General features: G+C 43.0%; 1 protein-coding gene across 3 annotated transcripts in view; it reads left to right on the plus strand.

Moving 5' to 3' along the window:
• LONP2 (lon peptidase 2, peroxisomal) overlaps positions 1-16,469 on the plus strand; it is a 50,108-nt gene extending 33,639 nt beyond the window's left edge. For 2 of the 3 annotated variants that reach the window (XM_077931520.1, XM_028740216.2), the window contains exons 12-15: positions 6,847-6,989; positions 10,476-10,683; positions 12,719-12,909; positions 15,282-16,469. In XM_077931520.1, coding sequence (XP_077787646.1) covers positions 6,847-6,989; positions 10,476-10,683; positions 12,719-12,909; positions 15,282-15,503 — 764 coding nt within the window. In that variant the 3' untranslated portion in view covers positions 15,504-16,469. Of the gene's footprint in view, positions 1-6,846; positions 6,990-10,475; positions 10,684-12,541; positions 12,609-12,718; positions 12,910-15,281 lie in introns of those variants that run through there. The other variant, XM_077931521.1, reaches the window with a different exon arrangement.
• The last annotated feature ends 6,929 nt before the right edge of the window (positions 16,470-23,398 follow it).

Raw genomic sequence — 23,398 nt, forward strand, 5'->3', positions numbered from 1 at the left:
CAATTTGGTTGGTATTAAGTTGCAGAAAGCTGTCATTGGAGGATCCCCATGTATGTGTCCTCTTTAGCACTCCCAAGAGAGAGGCAGGAAAACCTCAAATATGTTTAATCTTTGCAGTCATCTCAGATTTCATAGAATGCCCCCATGCTTACCAATAATGCAAGGCAAGGGCTGCATCTTGTCTAAAGAAATCCTAGTCAATAAAAAGTATGTGTTAATCAAATATTAAATTAAATCTACATATAACAAAAAAAGTTTTGAAGGTGGGGAAGCATGCTTGCTTTGATGTGTAAGTCACAGATGGGTGTCATCTTAGAAAAAGGCATCTTCTCCTAGGTGAGAATGGGAGAGTGACTCTTCTATGATGAAGCATGCATATTAAAGCACATTAACCATTTTTAAAACCATTGCCTTTTAGGTATGTTGCTTGTTTGGGGATTCTTTAGTCCATTTATAAATATCGTAAATGGAGTAATTGATTGGTTTTATCAGTGATAGAGTTTTGTTCTGTTTCTAACTGCTTTCTGGAGATTTTACTGAATGCCATTATTTGTGCTTTTTTGGTTTTATGTAACCTATGTACTGATTTTTGTTATAGTGGGGGTTTTTAATATGAGTAATTACCATATTTTTTGCTCTATAAGACTCACTTTTTCCCTCCTAAAAACTAAGGGAAAATGTGTGTGCGTCTTATGGAGTGAATGCAGGCTGCGCAGCTATCACAGAAGCCAGAACAGCAAGAGGGATTGCTGCTTTCACTGCGCAGCGATCCCTCTTGCTGTTCTGGCTTCTGAGATTCAGAATATTTTTTCTTGTTTTCTTCCTCCAAAAACTAGGTGCGTCTTGTGGTCTGGTGCGTCTTATAGAACGAAAAATACAGTAATCTGTCCGGTTAATTAGTTTGAAATGTGAAGCCCTGGAGAAGATAAAGAAACTAAGATATTTCATAAAGGGGGGAAAACCTCACATGTAGTGCTGGTAATCAGTTTAAGAGCCCTGAAGTCTTAGTGACTTGAGGAAGGATAACATTTTAGTTATCTAGTTTTACTAGGGAGAGGGCCAAAGCTCAGTGGTAGAGTATCTTATTTGTTTGCAGAAGGTGCCCCAGGTTCAGTTCCCAGCAACTCCAGGTAGGGCTTGGAGAGACTCCCAGACTGCAGCTCCATAGAGCCACTCCCAGACAGTGTAGACAACAGCACTGAGCAACGTGGATCAATGGTCGGAAGCATTATGAGGCAGGCAGCTTCCTGTGTTTCTAGCAGAGCAGTTTGGAAGCTCTTCCCTTCACATGATACAGTGACTTGTTTACTATTAAACGCAGAACAAAAGGGAGGCTGTCTTCAGCATTCCAGCTAATCCAGCGAAGGAGTTATTTACAGTGTTAAAATTAGAGCTGGCAATCGCTGCCAGCTAGGAAAGTCATAGCAAGCTGAGTGCTTCCAAATGGTGTAAAACTCCAGTTTGTTAAGGGCTGTCTTTTTTCTTTCTTTCTTTCTGTTTTTTTGGCTGTTTGGAGAGAACCCAGAAATCCTAATCTGTGAACAGTTGTCTTTGTGTGGCCTGAAATTGACAGCAGGCAAAACAATGCAAAATAAAAGAGAGCCTGACAAACAGGGAAAGGGCTTGATGTTTGGCTGCGCTGGCATTAGAATGGCACTGCTTTAGCCCCAGAAGGAGGTGGGTTGTTTTGTAAAAAAAAGAGAGACAGAGGAGGAGGGCAAATGCTTTGCAGCACGCAAGCCCTGCAATTGTAAGGAGCTGTAATGAATCAAGCCGTCTTGGAAAACGTTGCTCAGGCCTGCCCAGCTTCAAAACACCTAGCCCAATGCAAGCCACCCGCCATGTATTGTGACTTGTTGGGTCCTTGGCGACATTTCAGTTTCTTCAGTCTTCGTTGACCTAGCAGCCAAAAGCCAGGAGATTTATCAAGCCCACCCACCCAACAGTCTGTACTATGTAGCTGGTAGGAAGCCTTCAGCTCAGGTCCCCAGCTGCAGTTTCTGTAGGAGACTCTCAAAATATCATCATACAGTATTCAAGCCCAAACAGAGGGTGCCTGACTTCTCATACAGTGCCTGTCCTTCTCCTAAAAGGAAATGATAGAGAGGTCAGGAGACTGGACAAATGGCACGCTTTAAATTGTGTAGCGCAGAATTCAGAACATCACCCAGGGACAGCTGTAGGCAGAATTCCTGTATTGCACGGGGGTTCCCTTCCAACTCTATAATTCTATGATTCTAATGTTCTCTTTCTTTTCTTTTGAAAATATCATTTTTTACTATTTAAGCTACATTATCAAAATGTAAGTTGTGAAATTTATCACCATTACTTTCATTTAACCCTGATAAATCCAAGGATGAAGTGGGTTCAGCTACCCTAAAATCAGATGGTGTGAAGCAGGCCCTGGGGTGGGGTAGCTAATCTATAGTCTTCCAACTCCCGTCAGCTCCAGCCACCATGGCCAGTGGTTAGGGGTGATGGGGGAGGGGGGCTGTAGTCCAGCAATATCTGGAGGGCCTACTCCTGCCTCAGATGAATGGAGGAGTAAGGATTTCCAAGCCAGCCAAATGCCAGATCCCTCATATCACAAACTACCCTTAGCATTGCATGACTAAAACAAAAAGTTAACGCATTGAGATTCCCTGTTTAGTGTGCCAGAGAAATATAACAAAGTAGGTACTACTTAGAACTGAATTATTTGCTGCAATCATTTTTTTGACCCGAAAGGAAAGGAATTTGAAAGGAAATCTGAAAAGCATGAATTCCAGGCAAAAATCCTCTTGCAAGTTAGGCACCATTCTTAATAACCCACACTGCCTCATACTTGGGATTTTAAAGTCAGTCTCGGGTCTGTTTTGGCTAAAATGTGGAATTTTATGAGAAGGGTATAAAATCCCGGGATCTCAATTTTTTTATTATTAAATTCATTTGTTTGCATAGCAAGCATGTGGCTTTAAAACACCTGGGCTTTTAACAAAAAGTAGCCAGTCTCTCTTATTTGCCTTGGGGCTTTCTCCCCCCTTCCCCTTCTAAAGAGCACAGGGTTCAACTTCAGCCAATCTTGCTGCAGAAACATTAACGAAAATCTGATGAGAGCAAATCCCAAGGTGATACGGCTGCAGGCAGCTGTGAGCTTTGAATAAAGCTGCACTGTGGTTAACACACTTAATGGAATGTCAGCAAAAATGTAGCACTTGGAGGGGGCCCCCAGTCTCTGGCACCTTCTCTTTTCTCTCCACCCCCACCCCCACCCAGCTTATAAAGCAGAGGAAGGGAACCTGTGGCCCTCCAGATGTTGTTGAACTCAAAGACCCATCAACCCTGCCAGCATGGGCAGCAATCAGAGATGATGGGAATCTGACAGTATCTGGAGGGCAAAAGAATCCTCACTCTGCCCTGTTGCAAAAGTCGAAGTCTACTGGCACAATCTGCCCAGAAAATTATCTGGTACTGGCCCACTAAAATGGCAAAGAGCTGGGTAAGAGTAAAGCTTGTGTCCCAAACACTCTGTGTAAAGGAGTACTATCAACAGCAGGGGCAGGCAACCTGGTGCCTTCCAGATGTTCATGGAATGCAACTCCTGGAGTGCTAACTGGGACTGGAGGGAGGGAACCCAGTAGACTCCCCCAAACTATACATACACCCTGTCTTAAGTTTGCTCCCCAAGCCTGTGCTTGCATGTTTGGCAGTCAGTCCCACAGAGCTCAGTGGGGCTTCCTCCAAGAAGCTGGGTCACAGTATTTTGCCCCTCTTTCCTAGCAACACAGACTGTGGAAGTACCATATCCAAGTGCAGGTCCCCACAGCTAACTGGGACCCTCAGAGACAGGACTCTCTGAGCCTAAATCTTCTGAGAAGATTCTCTAGGCTCCCTTCAGACCAAAAGCCCCACACAGTTTAGGATGGGGAACCTGAGACCCTCCAGTTGTCTTGGGACTCCAGCTCCCATCAGCCCCCCCCCCCAGCATGGCCAGTGGTCAGAGGTGATGAGAGTTCAAGTCCAGCAACATGTGGAAGGGGCCACAGGTTCCCCATCCCTCTGAAAGATGTCCTATCCAAGCCTTCCTCATGGACAGATCCATTCAGGACCAAATTTAGTTCAATGGACAATTTAGGATAGTCTCCTCCTGCCCTCACCGGACTTGTGTGAAATCTTAACATCATACTTTTTAATCTAGTTGTTATCTTTCTAATTTAAAATAAGCCAACCTGTTTTGTAGGCGATATTTTTTTTATTACTATTCTTCAGCCTGCTTGGTTCTGTAGCCTCTTGTGAGGTTTGTATGTTTATGTAACAAACGCCAACCTGATTATTTGATGCTTCAGTCCGGCCTGTGTTCTATTTGTAATCAGAATGAGGTAAGAGAGCTTATTATTTGAAGCAGAAACCACAACGCTAGCTGTAATTGCACAACTTGGTATGCAAAGTTGCAAATTTTGTGTTGCATCAGATTTGGGGCAGTAGGGGAGGGGGTCAGAGAGTGGATTAAATTTCTGCCGAAAGATGGGACACTGTTGTTTGTCACTGCGACGTATTATGAAACAGGCCTTCCTAATTGGGTTATCTGAGTATAAAGCAAAAGAAAGAAAGAAAGAAAGAAAGAAAGAAAGAAAGAAAGAAAGAAAGAAAGAAACGTGGTTTTCTCAATAGGACAGATGCCCTTCACAAATAATTCAGGAGAGAATCATTTACAAGTCCCCCATGTTGCCAACTGCTGTCTGCAGAGTGAGCAGCTTGAAATAAAACTGGACCAAGTCCCAGTTAAAATATGAATAGTTTCCTGTATGCTTTTAGTTTCTTATTTATTTATTTTTATTTCATAAAATTTATACACTGCTTGATTGTAAAAAAAGAAAACCCTCAAAGCAGTTTACAAACAGAATTAAAAAATGAAAATATCAGTAGAAACAACTCTTTTAAACATTCAAAAGATAAAACCAGCAATAAACTAAAACAGACTTAAGACTTATGTCAACATTCTACATGTCTGGGTAGGCTTGCCTAACAAAAATTATTTTAGTGGGTGCCAAAAAGAATACAGTGAAAATGCTTGCGTGACGTCAATAGACCAGGAGTTCCAGAGTGTAGGTGCTGCCACACTAAAAGATTGATTTCTTACAAATGCGGAATGGGTATTCTGTAACACCTGCAACAGTGCTAATTCCTCCTATCTTAATGGTTGAGAAGGCATGTATGGGTTTTCCAAATAAACTAGCTTCTTAAGTCTTCCAGCAAAATGCTGGAGAGCATTCATATGGTGTTATGTATGCGTTGGTGTCTTTCGTTGCACACTTTTCCTTCCTGTGCCTTCCACCATTGCGCTGATGAGAGACACTGCGGGACACAGTAGTAACATACATTCTGTCATTCTAAGGATCCCTGTGCAAAGCTTGCCTCCTGCTGCCAGTACCCCTTGCTGTAGACTCTACTCACTCTGTGTGCTGTGCTGCAGTGGTGGAGGACCTGGGTCTCTCAAGATGTGGTCAGACTCCTGCTCCATTGGTCATGACCACTGGCCATGCTGGAGATGACTAGTGGGAGTTGGAATCCAACAACATTTGGAAGGCCACAGATTTCCCACTTTGGCTCTATTGGTCTAAGAACACAGGACACTTTGTTCACCGGATCCTTAGTGCATCTATCTCATTATTGTCTAGGCAGGGAGAAGCCAATGTGGGGTCCTGTAGATGTTGTTAGACTAGAACTTCCATGCTGGTTAGGGCTGATGAGAATTGGAGTACAACAACACACATTGTCTATCCTGGTCTACACAGACTGGCAGCAGCTCTTCATCTACCCAACATGACCTGGAGATGTCAGGGCTGAATCTGGGGCTTTTGCAAGCATAGTCATCTGCACAACCACTTAGCTGCTTCTTTCTCCCATAGGGTCTTCCTCATGGACTTATATTCTCTCCTTTATTGATTTAAACACAAAGAACGTGTTTGTTATTTTGGTTAAAAAATATCGACCTAGAACATGGGTGGGGGCTTGTGACACACACAGAAATGTTGTTGGATTCCCAATTCCCATCAGCCCAACCAGTGGGAGCAAGGAGCAGGGAAGATGGGAGTTGGTCCAGCAACACTTTGAGGAGCAAAGGTTCTCCACTTCTTTTCTCGAAAAACATAAAATCTCCTACAATGTGTTATCCATTGTTCAAAACATACGTCAGGGAGAGACTATTGCTGTGTGGCAGAACACATACTTTGCATGCCAAAGGTCCTATGCTCAATAGCAGTTAAAGGAGGATCAGGTAGCAAGTGTTGCGAAAGACTCCTGCCTTATGTACCCTGAAGAGCCGCTGCTCATCAAAGTGGATGGTAATAGACTCAATGAGAACAGTGGTCTTGACTTGGTGTAAAACAGCTTTGTGTTCACTTGCACCTCACCAGCTGCTGTGGGAGAAGTGGCAGGCTGCGCACTCTGCACAGTCTTCATGCGCACACATTTGGAAGCATATGTGTTTGACAGAAGATGCATCTTTCCTACAATGGTCGGGGGTGTGTGTGTGTGTGTGTGTGTGTGTGTGTGTGTGTGTAGCTGTGTTAAGTGATGTGACTGAATCATTGATCCTTACGAGTAGCTCCATCAAATGGTTGCCCATCCATTTAGTGGAGCCAGTCAAGATTCTCTCTAGAACACCCCTAGGCAAACACGGCCCTCCAGATGTTTTGGGACTACAACTCCCATCATCCCTAGCTAACAGGACCAGTGGTCAGGGATGATGGGAATTGTAGTCCCAAAACAGCTGGAGGGCCGAGTTTGCCTATGCCTGCTCTAGAAGTTGCCAGCAAATGTTTCTTATGATCATATCTGTGAAGTGACCTTTTTTCTAACCTTAAGAGTGTAGAGAGCATGTTGCGGAAGATGCGAAACCTGATTCTCTCAGCGACACTGCCGATCTGGCTCTACCACCTGAAATGCCCATTCTAATTGACTTAGATGCCTTGAAGGACATTCTTGGGCCACCAATGTACGAACTGGAGGTAATTATTGACTATTTTCTATCTTTGCTCTTTTTTATTTTGTAGCTTGTATAAATTAGTTGGTGGTGGTGGTTTGTTTGCTTCCCCACCTTCAGAACAGCCAGGTTGGGAAGGGACTTCTGGGGAAGAGTCCCATGGGCCAGATAGAAAGGCTGGGGTGGGGTCTGAATTTGGGTCCCAGGCCTGCTGTTCTCCGCCTTATGCTAGTGGCACAAAATCTAAGCTCTTCCAGAAGCTATTTGGTTACATCCAGACTACATCTGAAGCCTCTGAGCTCTGCTCAGGCGCAAGGGTAAAACCCCTCTTATTACATGCAGTAGCAGGTAGCTCCCACTGAATTGTAGGTCTTATAAGGCCAGTGAAAAAATTAGGACCTAGGGATGAAGTGTCAAACCTCCAGTAGCTGTGTGTGCAACTTTGAACCATTGGGGTGTTTTTCCTTGTGATTTTGTCACCAGGATCTGGCCACATCCAGGGGCCAAGATTACCGGATGGCAGCCTCATAAAAGAAGTGAGGCTTTGGCATGCTTGAAGGGGTTTCTTTCTTCTTAAGCTGCTGTTGCCCTTCTCTCTGCAGCGAGGAGCGCTGAACTTCCGTCTCTGTGAAAAACATTCCAGATTGGTTCCATTTGTTTTTCTTTGCTGGTCTGCAGTGGGGCCTCTCTCCCTCCCCACCCCACCCCCGGCTCAGAAAGCCTCACCTCTAACCTTCGCTCTGCCATCAATAACTAGCTGGAAATCAAGACCCTGCAAAGGCCAGTCACATGTCAGCGCTCAGCTCGAGGAGGCCCGGCAGAGAGAAATTGAAAACCTCCCGTAATTGAATTGACTGGCTGTTCCGGAAAGGGAAGGCCCTTTTCAAATGAATATATATATTAGAGAGAAGTTAGGCCTATAATCTCATAAGCGAGGGTGCTTTGGAAAGAATCAATTCAATCAGCTGTTCCAAAGTCACAGTTCGCTTTTAGAGTCAAAACCTCTTTTGGTGGAATCAGAATATGGCACACCCCAGACGGATACATGTCACTCGCTGGAATTTTGAAATCCGATCCTGGCAGAGTCTGAGTGTGTATATCTAAAGCACCCTTTTGCCTCTCTCAAGAGAGATGGCTCAGTGGTGGCTGAGAATGATTAACTCATGATGGTTTCCTGAAATGCGAAACCCCTTTGTGTGCCTAGGAACACCCTGTGGCCTGCGTCTTCTCACATCTGTCTCTGCTGCTCCATAGGGCTGCTGCTGCCCTGGTCCCAACTGCAATGTTTTCTTTACAATATTGTTGATGAATCCTGGGCTGCTTAATGGCCACTGGAAACAGCAGGTGTATAGGACTGTCGACAACCTGGAAGCTGTAGGTTAGGGCAGGAGTTGGAAACCTGTGGTCCTCCAGATGTTGCTGGAGCCCAACTCCCATTCTTCCTAACCATCAGCCATGCTGGTTAGGGCTGATGGGGGTCCCAACAGCAGCTGGGAAGCCACAGGCTTTACCCCTGACTAAGGGGGGTAAGCCTGACTCACCTAGCACTTTGCTTGAAAAATGCTGCCTTGGGTTCGCAACAATAGACTCCTCTGAGCATTCAGTGGCAGCTCATCCCACCATTTGGAAGCTAAACTTCTCATATGTGTGGCAAAACAGAAAACGGGTTAAAAATCAGGGCGGGGTGTTTGTCCGCAGCATTAACACTAAACTTTTAAGATTGTCTGGGTGGATAAGAAAGTATTCACTTGGTGCTACAAGGATGCAAGACTTGGCAATAGGTGTGCCCTTCTGGGGAGAGAATTTCACAGAGAAGTCCGCAGTTGAGGTGTCACCACTGAAAAGGCCCTTTGTCTCAGAAGTGTGTAGCGGGGAGCCTCTAAATATGGCTTCAATATTTGGGAGTAGGTTGCCCTTCGAATATCTACATCCTAAACCATATGGGACTTAAATGGTTTTAAGCTAGCACTTCAAATTGTACTTGGAGACAAACTGTTAGGCAGTGATGCTCTGTAAGTGAGATGTGTTCTATTCAACCAGCCTCAGTCAACAGTCTGGCAGCTGTACAACAGCTGCCTGGGGTCACTTGAAGTTCTGTGGGTGCAGACACTACCTACCAGAGTTGGAACACTTCTGAATCCCACTGAGTTCTGTAGAACTCTCCCATTAAATCAGGGAGATGGAAAGGCACTTAGCTTTGGCTAGATCATGGCCCGTGTGAAGGTTTGATAGAGCACTTTTTAAAAAGCATCTTCCTTTATATCAGTTAAAATTGAAGGTATAAGAGCTGACCTTTCCTTACTTGGAGAAACTGAAGAACAGGGTAGATCTCTGGGTTTCTGCATAAATGAAAAGTTCCATCTGCCAACTTCAAAAAACTTTAACTCATTTTTGCTGTTACAAAAAAACAGTACTCTATGCTCTGCTCTATGAAGCACCCATTTTAAGCCCCTACCCATATGCACCCTAGCCTTAGGAAACTTTCCTCAGAGTATATGTTTGCAGCTCCACCCTTTCAGAAAGCTGTTGTCAGTGCTGTTTCAGTCTTTAGCTTCCTTGGCTGATGCAAGGAAGAAAAAATATGTGTAGCCAGAAAATATGAATGTGTATAGTGAAAGGGTAACATTTCACTTGAAGTTTTGCTTGCTTTGTTTGTTAAAGCTAGGATTCTGGAAATGATCCATGCTGCAAAACTGTTGACATCTTTCCGCAGGGCCTGCAAGAGGGAGCTGTTCTGCCTGGCCTTTGGTTTGGACTCAGTCTAACCCTTATGTTTCCCTCCCCTTATGGTTTTGATTTATGGACTACTACTAAAATGAGGCTGCATTTTAAATTGTATTTTAACCCGTATTTTAATTAACTGTTTCCCCCCCTTCCTATTACATTTTATTGTAATTTTATTGGTGTTAGCCACCCATGAGCCGGGTTTTGGCTGGGGAGGGCGGGGTATAAATATTTATTTATTTATTTATTTATTTATTTATTACCCAGTAGAAGTTAATAAGCAGGAGTCACTTCTGAGATTCCCTCCTGTAATCCTCTTAGGACTGTTCCTAGAAGCTTGTCCAGAATGCCTGTGAACTAGGACCATTTCTGATAATTATCAAGGATGCTCTAATAGCATGGGCATACCGTCTCTGCTTGCTCCCTCTTTGTTTCTGGGCTCAGTTCAAGATGCTATTCAGCTCTTTGGCCCCATCAATGCAGAGTTACTCATGGCTCAGTTTTATCCCTTATGCTCATGGGCGTAGCCAGGATTTTTGTCAGGGGGGCTGGCCTTTTGTTAGGGGGAGCAAAACCTCAGTTTGCTATGGATTCTTATTAATTGGGGAGTGCAGCTACACCCATGCTTATGCTATTTAACATCTACATGAAACCACTTATTAGGGTCATTCGGAGAAACCCATCTTGGCCTTTCTGCAGTACTGAAATCAGAAGACCTATTTCAAGCGGGAGCCTTATTTTTGGCAGCAAGCTGTCCTTTTCCATAGAAATACTATGCTTCTTTCAGGTGTCCGAGCGGCTGAATCAACCCGGCGTAGCAATAGGTTTGGCTTGGACTCCTTTAGGAGGGGAGATCATGTTTGTAGAAGCCAGCCGCATGGATGGGGAAGGCCAGCTGACTCTGACCGGGCAGCTGGGCGATGTCATGAAGGAGTCGGCACATCTTGCCATCAGCTGGCTGCGCAGCAACGCAAAGAAATACCTACTGACAAATGGTATGTGAGAAGGCATGAATGGAAAGATCTGGCGCATGCTTCATGCATGCATAGAATAGGTTTTGAACATGTCTGGCTTTTGCTGCCTGCCTCGGACTATAGAAGTGAAGGCCATCAAGCCTCTGGAAGACACCATACATTGGAAGGCATTTTTAGCTTGGGGCAGGTTGCAAAAGGAGACTGTTGCAAGTGCTTTGCATGGAAAAGGTCCCAGGTTTGGGCCTCAGCACAGCCCATGTAAATTAGCCGCCAAACAATACTAGCCTGCTCAGTTTTTTACTAGCCTACTTTTTACCCATAAGAAGAACTGGCAGAGAACAAACAGGGCAGTCTGTCCCAATTTTACCAGTTAAAATCAGGCTTATGATTAGCAGGCTCAAAACACAGTAGGCTGGCTAAGAAAGGCGCTGACATGTCTCCATTTTATTATATTAAATGTTTGGTTAACCCAAAGAGCCTTATAGCAACCCAATGTAAAACAGCTTTTCTTTTTAAATTTCTCTTTTTGGGCAAGGGTTTGATCTTTAAGAGTGCTTGGAATTGAATTAGTACTGTATATTTTGACACTGCTGTCTGGTTAAATTAGTCTGGGAATTCTTTCTTCTTGCTGCAGTAATTGCTTTGATTGTATTTTTTTAACTCCCGTTCTCAGGACATACATAAACTGAAAAGCAGATAGAAATGTTTCCAAATAAACAAAGAATTTGTAAATGGCCTCAGCTGGAAATTCCATTTTTAAGAACAGCGCAGCTATTAAAAACAGCAGAGTATTGGCTTTGAGGGACTTGCCTTCGTGTGAATGATCTGCACCTTGGTTTCTTAAGGTTGCTTTTTAAAGATGTGCTTTAAGCCTCAGCCCCTCATCTGTAATACGGAGATAATACTAGGCACATGAAACCATTGAAAGCTGCCTTATAGTGAGTCAGACCTTTTGGTCCACCTTGCTCAGTCCTGCCTACTTTGACTGGCAGCATCTCTCCAGGGATTCAGGCAAGGGGGAGTCCCAGTCCTGCTTGGAGATGCCAGGGATTGAATGCATGTGAAACCACGTGCTCTACTCACGAGTTACAGTCCAGATCCACTTTACAGATCCCAAAGGTGGTGTGTGTTTTCAAAGTATGCTTTGAAAACCCAGGACACTTCCTAGCTATGCTCAGTGTGTTTATCCAATGGTGAGTTTGCCTTAGGCTTAGCAGAAAGCATCTCCACCTGGGCAGCTGATTTTCACCACTGGGGCCCTGCCTAGTGCAGCCCTCTGTGCCATAGCTCATACTATTTCAGTGTCTCCCAACCTCAGCAACAAGGAATTTGAGGGGAGGGGTGACTAGGCAGGTAGGTACGATTTGCAAAAATTGGGTGCCCCAGTAGATAACAGTCCTAACTAATTTTATCATTCACTTGAAGATTTATCCAAGTGAATTTACTATTGACTGACTACTTCGAACAGCATACATTTTTGCCTGATCAAAACCAGCAATTCTGAAAGAAACCAGTGCTTTTATTGCCTGCACCCCGTATCATCACCTAAGAAGCATTTCTCCTCTCACATGTGTAGAAGGGAATGCCTCTGCTGAGATGGCCCTTATTCAGCTACAGTTCTTATAAACACTTTTAAAAAATTTAAAGTAACTTTTAAAAAATAATAATCTGCTGCCCAGTTAGGTGGGGGGCACAATTTTTAATCCAATCAATTCATTTTAGTACCACGGAAAGTGTTCGTACTGCTGTTAAACCGGTTTATCTGGGAAAGTGTTTCCAGATTCAAAGTGTAGCAGAGTATATTGACACAGGTGTTTTCTTCCTTAATCCTTCTGTCTCCCCCTCCTCCTCCCCCCTCCTCCTCCACCACCCGGCACAGATCTCCTTTCAAATGCTCTGCTGCCAAGTGGAACAAGCGTCTGGAATGCAAGTCCTCCAGTGATGTGGTTTGTTTATTTGTTTGTTTGCTTTCCCCCAAAGAACAAAAGACCAGAAGCACCGCAGGTTTGAATTTTCCACACTGAACATCCCCCCTCCCCAATTCTCTTTCTTAAAGCTTCTGGAAGTTTTGATCTCCTTGACAACACAGACATCCATCTGCACTTCCCAGCTGGAGCTGTCACAAAAGATGGACCATCTGCTGGTGTTACCATAGTAACCTGCCTTGCCTCCTTGTTCAGTGGGCGGCTTGTGCGTTCAGATGTAGCCATGACTGGAGAAATTACACTAAGAGGCCTTGTTCTTCCAGTAAGTATTCTTTGCAGATAACGATATTGTTGAGGCTTTCTATCTCTCTATCTCATCCCCTGCCCCACCCCCTGCAAAACAAAAAACCCCAACACACCGCACATTCCAATACTAGTTCTAATTCTTTAATCTAGTCACGCTACTGAAGGTTGTCTGGTAAAGTTAGCACAGTTCTACAAAACAAACAATTAGCAGATACTTTATTTTTCAAATCTGCTCTACATTAGTGATCTGCCACAGGCGACATTTGCAAGACAACAGAGAAGATAATAGTAATTTATTCCAGCGGGTGGGGCTTATATTGTCAGATATTGCCTAATTGAAAACTGTGGCCGCATCATCACTTTGTTCTCTGGGGAGCTGTTGAAGAAGGAATTCTTTTCCCAGATTCAGCCAGTTTTACTTCCTTCCCACTTCTGTCTTGATGACAGCTAGGAATACCCCTAGATCAGACATGTGATCTACAGGTAGATCCCTGGGTGCTCCTGGTAGATCGTGGTTGATTGCGGGACCCTTATCGATCTCAGGATTAAAATAATGTTTCCAACCCCCTCTCCCCTCTGTTCCTCCGCCGCGTAAAGCGTTCGTGTGTTTGGCGTTTGTTGCCGTCGATCGTGGATACGGTCATTGTCTTAATCAGTGTGTGCATTTGTTTTCTTATGGTGGTTTTTTTTTGGTGAGCGATGTATGGCATTTCCCCCAAAAAAGCTCAACAACTCTGGCTCCTTCTCCCTCCAATGTCAATGGGTAGATCACTGCCAGTTTTTTTATAATGGGAGTAGATCGCAGCCCCTTGGGAGTTGGATGTGCCTGCCCTAGAAGTTTAGTTAAACACCACTTCCAAGAACTGGAAGTGTTACTCACTGGGGCAATATGGTTTGATCATATGAATACAATCCTGGCCTGACTGCAGTGGCTGACGGTTAGTTTCCGGGTCCAGTTCAAAGTGCTGGTTTTGACCTATTAAGCGTTAATTGGCTCAGGACCACAATACCTCAAGGACTGCCTTTCCTCACATGAACCAACCTTCAGCCCCTCTTCATGTGCTTCCTCCACGAGGTGCTGGGGGTAGGAATATGAGAGAAGGCCTTTTCTGAGGTGGCTCCCCACTTGTGGAATGCTCTCCCCAGGGAGACTCACCTGGCACCTTTGTTACATATATTTAGGTGCCAGGCAAAATTAAACAATCTATATAGTTGTAAACCACTCTGTGATCCTCAGGTGGCAGGGCAGTATAGAGATTTTAATCATCATCTTCCTTTTAAAAAGGCACTACTCGTGTGGGGATTTCATTATACTTGCCTAAAATCATCTATCATAGGTTTGCTGCAAAAATAAAAATACAAAACTGACACATGCCTCAGCTAGCCCAGGCCATTGTGATCTGAAGTGCTTTCTGGAATGTTCATAGTGTTGGTTGACGTCACCAACAGCAAGCAAGAAAACACTCCCTCTTCCATGTGACATCGCAAGGCACCATTCAGCCTGCAAAGAGCAAGTTTGCACTGGACCAGAAACTGACTAATCTCAGGAATTAGTCCTTTGCCAGTTTCAGTCCTTATTCCAATCAAGACCTTTTCAGGATTGGTCATTGGGCTAAAACTGATGATGGGGCTTTTCTGCTCCTTTCCTTCCCTTGAGGTTGGTTTCAGGTCTTGTGCAAATCCAGTATTTGTAGTCTTAAGTGTTCTCATTTGGCAGGCTGGGGCCAAAATGGGGTGGCTGAACCAATATGGCTAACTGCTCTCATCCCCAATACACACAAGAAACAAAAACCAGAATCTGCATAACTGTTACACTTGCTTTGTTCTGTGTAGATCGGCAAACAAGTGATTCAGGTTAAAGGCAGTCCTGTTGGTTAATGATCCCAGGGAATGACCTGAAGGCTCACACACATCACAAAGGAAGCCTTCTGCAGCAAAATAGCTTCAGCTCTGTTCAGTTCCTAGGTGAGAGACCATCTAGGAAACTCATGTATGTTGTCTTTAATGATGGGAAAAGGTGGAATATAAATTTGATTAAATAACACATAGTTCAGGGTTACATGTGTTTTTATGCCCCCCCCCTTTCAAATCTGCACGTTGCAAACCCAAATTATGTATATGTTTAATACATTTTATCTGTCTGACAAGCATTCACATAATTTGGATTCTTTAAGGAAGGAATGAAGGGAACAAATGGACATGGAGACAAGAGAGGAGTTGGCAAGAAAACACTGGAGTATGATGCAGTGGTCTGTGAAAACATTAAAAAAACAAGTTGAGAAAATTGTTTGCACATAGCATAGTAATAACACAATGCCTTATTTCTGCCAGTAGCATCCTCCTTAAACTCTCTCCGCTCTCCCCATTTCATTCTGTGTATTTAAACAGGTTGGAGGAATTAAGGACAAAGTTCTAGCAGCACACCGAGCTGGACTAAAGCGAATTATCATTCCTCAAAGAAATGAAAAGGATCTTGAGGAGATTGCTGCCAACGTACGGCAGGATCTGAATTTTGTGATGACAAGCTGCCTGGATGAAGTTCTTAATGCCGCTTTTGATGGGGGATTTTCAGCCAAGACAAAACTTGATCACTTCAACAGTAAACTCTAAGCAGATTGACTTGGGCTCACTCAAGGAACAAAATGCAAAGCTGATGTTCATCTGGCAGGATGCAAAAAAAAAAATGTGAGAGTGCTTAAAAGTGGCCAACACTGGAATGAGATTAGAATGTGTGAAAGGGCTCTTCTTCATTTGGCGGTACAAACTTGCTGCCCATTCTTACTGGTCTTTATGTGCATTAGTGGACAGGAGTCCAGAGAGATAGATTTGAATGCTAAGCTCTTAATTGTTAATCCCCTGTGCAATTAAGGGGTAGACTGATACAGCAGCAGAATATCCAATCACATGAGCCTTCATGAAATCTGCCTGTTAATTTATTGAAGCCTGCTTTCTTCCACCCCCACCCACCAAGAGCCTGATGCAAATGTTGAGATTTTACCTTGCTTTAATATCAGAACTGTAGTTAAACTATCACTGATGCCAAGCTACAGTACAGTTCACTTCGGGATTTTAAGCTGAATGGGTATGCAAATGAATTAGTTCTGGTATTGCACATGGGATTGTCCTGAGGTCTCATTCTTATAATAGACCAGGGACTTGTAGCTTGGAATCATAGGAGAGTCTCTGAAACTAGAAGAGTCTAATTTAGAACAGTCTAGGAAGTGTTGCAACAGAGGTGGCGAATTGTGTCTTCACCATTGGCCTTGCTGGCTGGGAGAAGTCCTACAACATTTGGGGTCCAAAGGCTCCCCCACTCCTGCTTTAGAGAGTAACTGCATCGAATTTAGTCTGCTGCCCCGCTGCTCCTTTGACTGCTTTAAATTAATGAAGTGATTCATTTGAAATGGTAGAGGAAGAAGCAAAGCATTTCTAGACAATACGGCTGATTTGTTAATAATAGTGCTGTTAAAATAGTGTTTAATATCAGAAACTTAACTTTGATTATTATAAGACTTTATTGCCTTGAAAAGTTGTAATGAGATCAGACACAAAATAAAGAGCTGATGGTACACAAGAGCCAACTTTCCTTTCAGGCTGAAGGTTCTCCTAGCACTGATAACACTTTCTACATGGAATGAGAAAGAGCCACATCTGCAGTGGTTATGGTTAGGGAAACAAGTATATGAAAGAGAGAGGAGATCATTCTGGTAAAAAAAGGGGGAAATAATTATCTATTGATTGCCTGAAGTATCTCAAGATGCCAGCTGGCTCACAGGGGCATTTCTGAACAGAGGCTTGTTAGTGACATAACAGCTGTGAGAGATGTGACACACAGAAGAGAATGAGGTCTTCCAGACTGAGCAGTAGCAACTGTTCCCCCTGAGCAGCCCTATGGCTGTTGGACTCTAACTCCCATCAGCCAGCCCCAGCCAGCATGCCCAATGGCTAAGGATAATGGGAGCTGTTGTCCCAAAATATATTGTGGATGGTCATCATAGGGTGTTTTCAGAGCACATTAATTCATTTCCACAAAGGAGTCTATTTGCGTGCGATACAAAATGGGTCGTTTACACAACCCAGTTACTTAAATAATGCTCATTGGTTATTGCAGGGATGAGGAACTTGTGGCCTTCTGGACGTTACTGTACTCTTAACTCCCATTATCTCTGACCTTACTGGCTGGAGTTAATGGGAGGTGGAGTCCTACAACATCCACAGGACCACACGTTCCCCACCCCCTGGGTTATTTGAAGCTCTTGCTTGTCTAAAAACCTTCTGTTTCACAGAGGCCACACACAATGACTTCCGTTTAAATTACATTTTAAATAACCTTTTAAAGGTTATATAGCCTTACGTTTCGCACAGACACGTTTTCAGCATTCTGTTTCACATAAAAGAAGTTCTAGTAAACGTCCATCCATGTAGCATGGCATGAATAAAGCACAGTGCTTAAATGTCATATGATACTATGCAAGACAGCACTAGCCCTGGCCTTGTTCCATGGAATGCAGCTTGGGCATGTGAGCGAGAGACGCATCCTTCACAGGGCTTAATATATGGCTGCAATTTTGGCTTTTAAGAACTCCATGTGCAACACACTACTTGACTAGTGTACAAAATCATACCATAGGGACGGAAGGGGGTCTTTCTTACCACACCCAGTGCTCAAAGGACATGGGGTTCTGCAACCCACCGCAGGCTACAGGCACTTTGATTTGATTGATAGATGTGAACACACGAGCAGCACTACTTTATTGTACAAAGTTGTGGGTACAATTAGTATTTATGGGAATTTTGTTTTACAAACATACAAGGCTACAGGCAAGCACTTCAGATACGCAGTGTGGTGTTGGATCACTTTCCACTGCATTTTATTTATTGCTCTTTCAGCTGTTCCTGCCCCTCCCCCATCAAGCAGGGCAAATCTATTCTGGTCATGAATAGCTCAGGGCTTCTGAAGTCACCACCTCATCACACCAAGAGGTATTTGATCAATGCAAGATTGCAAGCGATACTGGTAGGGTCAGCTTGCTTAACCATTTTTGACACACCCACTATTTTGACACTCTTGGAAATATGCTCCCTGCCACAAACTCTGTGTGTTTAAATGGGCCAGCTGCAATTCCTTTTGTTCACTCTCAAAATAAGCTTTCATCATAATTGCCCCACACAAGCCCAGCTTTTGGTTCATATATTCAGTACTGCTCTTTAAAAACGTTTTCAAAGCCACTGGGAAATTTTCATTAACTTAGGGCTGCACAGTGCTGTGCACTTACTTAGAAGCAAGTCTCACAGAATGCAATGAGGCTTGCTTTTGCAGGCAAACGTGGGATTGCAGGTTTATCATGACATCAACTGAAAACAATCTAGTCAAGTACAGCAACCCTCACCCTAGGACAACTGAGTCCTGCAAAAGAACAATAGGTGTTTTAGAACTCCTAGTAAATATTTTACTTTTGAGTGTCAACCAACATATAGAGGTGATCTAGTCAACACTGTGTACATAGGGTTGTATCCAATTCAAGAGTGGACCCAATAAAATAAATGGGCGTAAGTTAGGTATATCCATTACTTTCAATAGATCTGCTCTAAGTAGGAAAAACACTGGAAACAACTCTGACTTTGAAAAAACCCTTCACAAAAAATACTTGAGTAAGCTTCGTAGTTATGGGATAAGAGGACCTCCTAATGGAGAGAGAGATAGTGGAGTCCCCTTCGTTTCAGTATTGCAACATGTTCATTTATAGATGTGTTTGATAAAAGTATTTATAAACCACCAACTATATATATATATATATATATATATATATATATATATATATGGTGTAAAATAATAATAATTTGTTAATTTATTATTTGTACTCCATCCATTTGACTGGGCTGCCCCAACCACTCTAGGCAGCTGATTAAAATCATTTAAAAAATCATAAAACACAAAACCAACGACCAACCCTGAATCAAAGTAATTCTCTACAAAACACTTGGCAACAAAACATTGTAATTGCCTGTTTAATGTCCATGGGAACAGTTATCCAAAGTACTAGCGCCATGATGCTAAAAGCTTTAGTTCTCATACACACTAAACAAAAATGAGGGTGGCATTTGATTATTGTAGTGATAAGAGACAAGGCAAGCCGTGATATTCTACCTCCTCTGTCAGCAGCAATTAGAAAACCAGTTTCTGGAAATTGCAAGAGGAGAGAGTGTTGTTGCACTCAGGCCCCGCTTGCAGGCTTCCCACAGCCATCTGGTGATCACTGTAAGAACAGGATGCTGGACTAGATGGGCCTTTTGGACCAAGTCAGTGGGGCTCTTATGCAGTGTATCCTCACCTTCTAACAGATGCCTAAAAACCTAGACAGCCATGTAAGGATACTGTAAGCTGTTAGGTACTCGTCCCCACTTCTTGCCCTATTTTTCTTTCCCAGCTGACAGTCAACATACTGACTGCTGACCATGCTCCATTATCATCAGACTAAATTTGTATTGGGCCACTGCAGAAAAGGCCCTCACTAGAACTTTTTAGATGAGTCTTGTTTAAAAGGGAGAAAGCAGGGTATACAATTAGGGCACCAGGCAGCAAATGCATATAGATGAAGGCCCTCCTCTTCCTAAATATATTTTCTCCAGACAGAGAACTGAAACCCTAAGGGGAGGACACACACGCGCGTCATTCCTGGAGTTTCCTTTCTCTTGGCTCCCGTTAACCAGCTTATTTTTATCGTTCTTGAACCCTGCTCAATTTGTATTTGTCAGTGGGAGATTCTTCCTTGGCTCAGAAGCGGGGAGATTCCTCAGCTAATCTTTTCCCTCCTCTGCTCCTGTAGAGCAAGCTTTGTGGGAAATTTTGCCCTCCGACCCTCACTGCTAAGGAATGCAACCCTTTGTCTTCCTGCTAGCCAGTCTGGAGACACTTGATGAGAAAATCCTGCAGGCACCCCTTGCCTCTCCTGGAATGGGAAGCTACCCCGCCTGAAGTTATAGGAAGCCACTGGCCCAGGCAGGAAATGTTAATGGAGAACTGGGAGGGAGAACTGATTGAACTTCCCTTTTGAAAAAGCACTGTAAGCTCCCCTTCCAACACATCACTGAGTCATGATTCAAAGCAAGCTGCTAGGCATTGCTATGAAATCACCCTTTCCATCTACTCCAAATCCAGAGCATGAAAAAATTATCTTGAACCAGAAGGGAAGTATTCCTTAGTGCAGCAACTCTAACTCCCAAACTCTGGTCTATGAGCCACATACCATGGTATAGTCCCATTAGATATCATGTGTTTAATTATACTTTTGTTGCTTCTTTTATTGTAATCCTAAATGCACTTTATTGTATTATAATCTGAATTCTACGATTCAAACTGTAATACAGTGGTACCTTGGTTTACAACCATAATCCGTTCCGGAGGTCCATTTGTAAACCAAAACAGGTTGTAACCCAAGGCACGCTTTTGCCAATGGGGCCTCAAAAAAAAAAGGGGGGGGAGGGTTGTAATCCAAAAAAAGGTTGCAACCCGGGACATGCACTTCCGGGTTTGATGTGTGTAATCCACTTAGGCAAACCAAGGTACCACTGTACAGTATAATACAATGTAAGAAATAAAAGCAGCAATAAAAATAGATTAAGAATGGTACAGCATCTAGCACAGCACATTACAAAAGGCAGCTGAAATATCAGAGCTATAGTCAAATTGTCACTGATGCCAAGCTACAGTCTTATACTTGAGTAAGCTTCGTAAAAAGCAAAATAGAATTTCAGTAAAGGAAGGTTACAGCAGGGATCAACACTTCACTACCCCACCCCCCAAAAAAAATTCCACATTACAACCAAAAGTTCATAGGGAGACATCTCCAACCAAGGAGGCAGCTCCAAGATATTACTCCAAGATATTACTCCAAAATGGAAGAATGAATACACATCTCCTGTCCCATTGGTTATTGAATATGTGGTCATAATTCTGTTTCAGCAGGATTTGATGCCATAATACTGTTCCCACCCTATTCTTCCAAAGGCCTGTGCAGGCAGCCACTGTAGGGGCCTCAAGAATGAAAAGCAACCAAGTAAACTCTTCCTTTTTAATACAGCCAGGCTGCATCATTGTCTGTCTTGAAATTTGTATTTCACAAAGGGGAAAACACACATAATGCTTTCCCTCCAATTATTGCATGTATACATGAGCTGAAAGCAGCCAAGGATGGGGCTAAGCTAGGGACTGCCCTAAACACTGTGACACAAAATAAAATTGATGCTCTGGAAAAACCCCACTTTTTTCATTTTTACATGTCATAGCAACATAGACTGCTACAAAGCCCCACACCCATATGCTAATATTTCATTTCCATAGTCCATTTCTGAATATAACCCAGCTAGTATAACAGGAGTCTCCAGTAACAAAAGAGATTCAAACCGGTCTAACTTGCACATCAAAAGCCAGGATGTTAAGTGTAGTGTATGAACAAAGGATCTGAGATTTGTTTACCTCTTTTGTTCTCTCACATCTCTGACTTTCTAAGCACGAAGGTTTCAACCCTAAACACACCATTACTAGGAAGTAGTTCTTACTGAAAACAGTTACAGATAGGTAGCCGTGTTGGTCTGCCATAGTCATAGAAGTGTGCATGCACACGAAAGCTCATACCAAGAACTAACTTAGTTGGTCTTTAAGGTGCTACTGGAAGGAATTTTTTTGTTTTTACTGAAAACAGTTGGTTTTACTTACAGGTGAAGATGTGTAGAAGAGGGCTGCACACATTTTTTAAACTGTTACCTAGGCAGTCTATTTTCTCCATTAAAAAGGGCACACGAGGACAACCTGGATCTGACTGCAGTGCATTCAGCTTTTTTTTTAAGGCAGTAACAACATTGCCTCACTCCTCAAAACCATTTTTATAAACCTGGTAAAGGAGTCTGCCTCTGATGCTGCAGCAATGGCTCTCACTTCAAGCTGCATGAGAGTGAGAAGCCACAGGGCAACAAGAACAAATCAGCAGCTACTTTCTGTTTCATTAAACAAACGTGTGGCATTCATCTTGGACCATTTAAAAAGATTTTAAAAAATAAAAAATGTCTGTGCTAGTCAACTAGAATTGCTCCCCAACTGATCTGGATTTTTTTTTTTTTCCAGAAAAGAAAAATCCACCGGAGAGCTGCTGGTGATCAGGGTATACCCTAGCAGCTTAGACAGACTCTGGGCAGCTTCATTATGACTTGGCACATAGTTTGAAGGCACATAGTGCAACTGATTTGCTGACGCTAAGCAAGTTTAGATCTGGGCAGGGTCTGAAAAGCTTCCATGTTCATTGCTTTGAGTTCCATCCCGGAGGACAGGGGAGATACACATATTAAAAATATATGTAACCTTAGTTATACTGCCAAGTGGGTTTGCAAACATTCCCAGAACACAAGATAATTCAGGAAACTCAAAGAAAAACCTTTGCAAAGTCAGTAGTGCAGCAGTTCAACACCTAAATCCTATATGGCTAGGATCCATGTTACCTGAAAGCTTATCTCTCTTTTTGAACCTGCCCTGGTGCTAAGATCTGTGGGAGAGCATCTTCTCTTGGTCCCAATAACATCAAAGTTGGTGGTGACAGGAGAGCAAGCCTTTTCCTATATTGTGGGATTCCCTCACAAAAGGGGTTAGACCAGATCTCTGTTATCATTTCACCAGTAGGTTAAGAACTTCCTATTTAGACAGAGCTTTAAAAACCAGGTGCAGTTTATGTTCACTACTGGGCTGCTTGTTATCAAGGCAATCAGTATGTTAATACTGGCTCTAAGTGTGTTTTACCGTATTTTAACTATTGTTTTTAACTAGATTGTTTTTATTACTTCACATTTTAAAATGTTTTTAAAACTGTTGTAAGCTGTCTTGAATCCCAACTTGGGATAAAGGTGGAATAGAAATACTTTAAATAAACAAACAAATCCAGCATAATTGGCTGCAGTATGCACAATGGTCCAAGGTGCTCTCTAAGTATATTTGCAATCTCACAGAAAACAGCAGGGCACAGATTCTCAGAAAACATACAGCTGCCAAGATGCATGCCATCCAAATTGCATGCCATTTCACTGATGCCCTGAAACGTATCACTGTCCAAAGCAAGGTTATCTTAAAATATCTGCATAATTCTTACTCAATTTCAATGCCCTTCCTTAGATACAAGGGGGAAAGAGGGGCAAACATTCAGAAGTAAACTTCAGAGTTAAAATAGCTTTATCGTGTATAAGAGATAAGAATCCAATGTCTCTATTCAGACCACGTCTCTCCATGGTTTTAAGCTTGGTAATAAGTTGCAATTCAGCAAGTTCTCTTTCCAGTCTATTTCTGAAATTCTTTTGTAATAAGACAGCTACTTTGAGATCTTGTATAGAAGGTCCTGGGAGATTAAAGTGTTCTCCTACTGGTTTCTCTGTCTTGTTATTCCTGATATCAGATTTATGTCCATTTATCCTTTGGCATAGGGTTTGGCCTTTTTGTCCAATATAGAGAGATGAAGGGCACTGTT

The sequence above is a fragment of the Podarcis muralis genome, chromosome 7 (genome assembly GCF_964188315.1).
Source record: "Podarcis muralis chromosome 7, rPodMur119.hap1.1, whole genome shotgun sequence".
Taxonomy (NCBI): Eukaryota; Metazoa; Chordata; class Lepidosauria; order Squamata; family Lacertidae; genus Podarcis; species Podarcis muralis.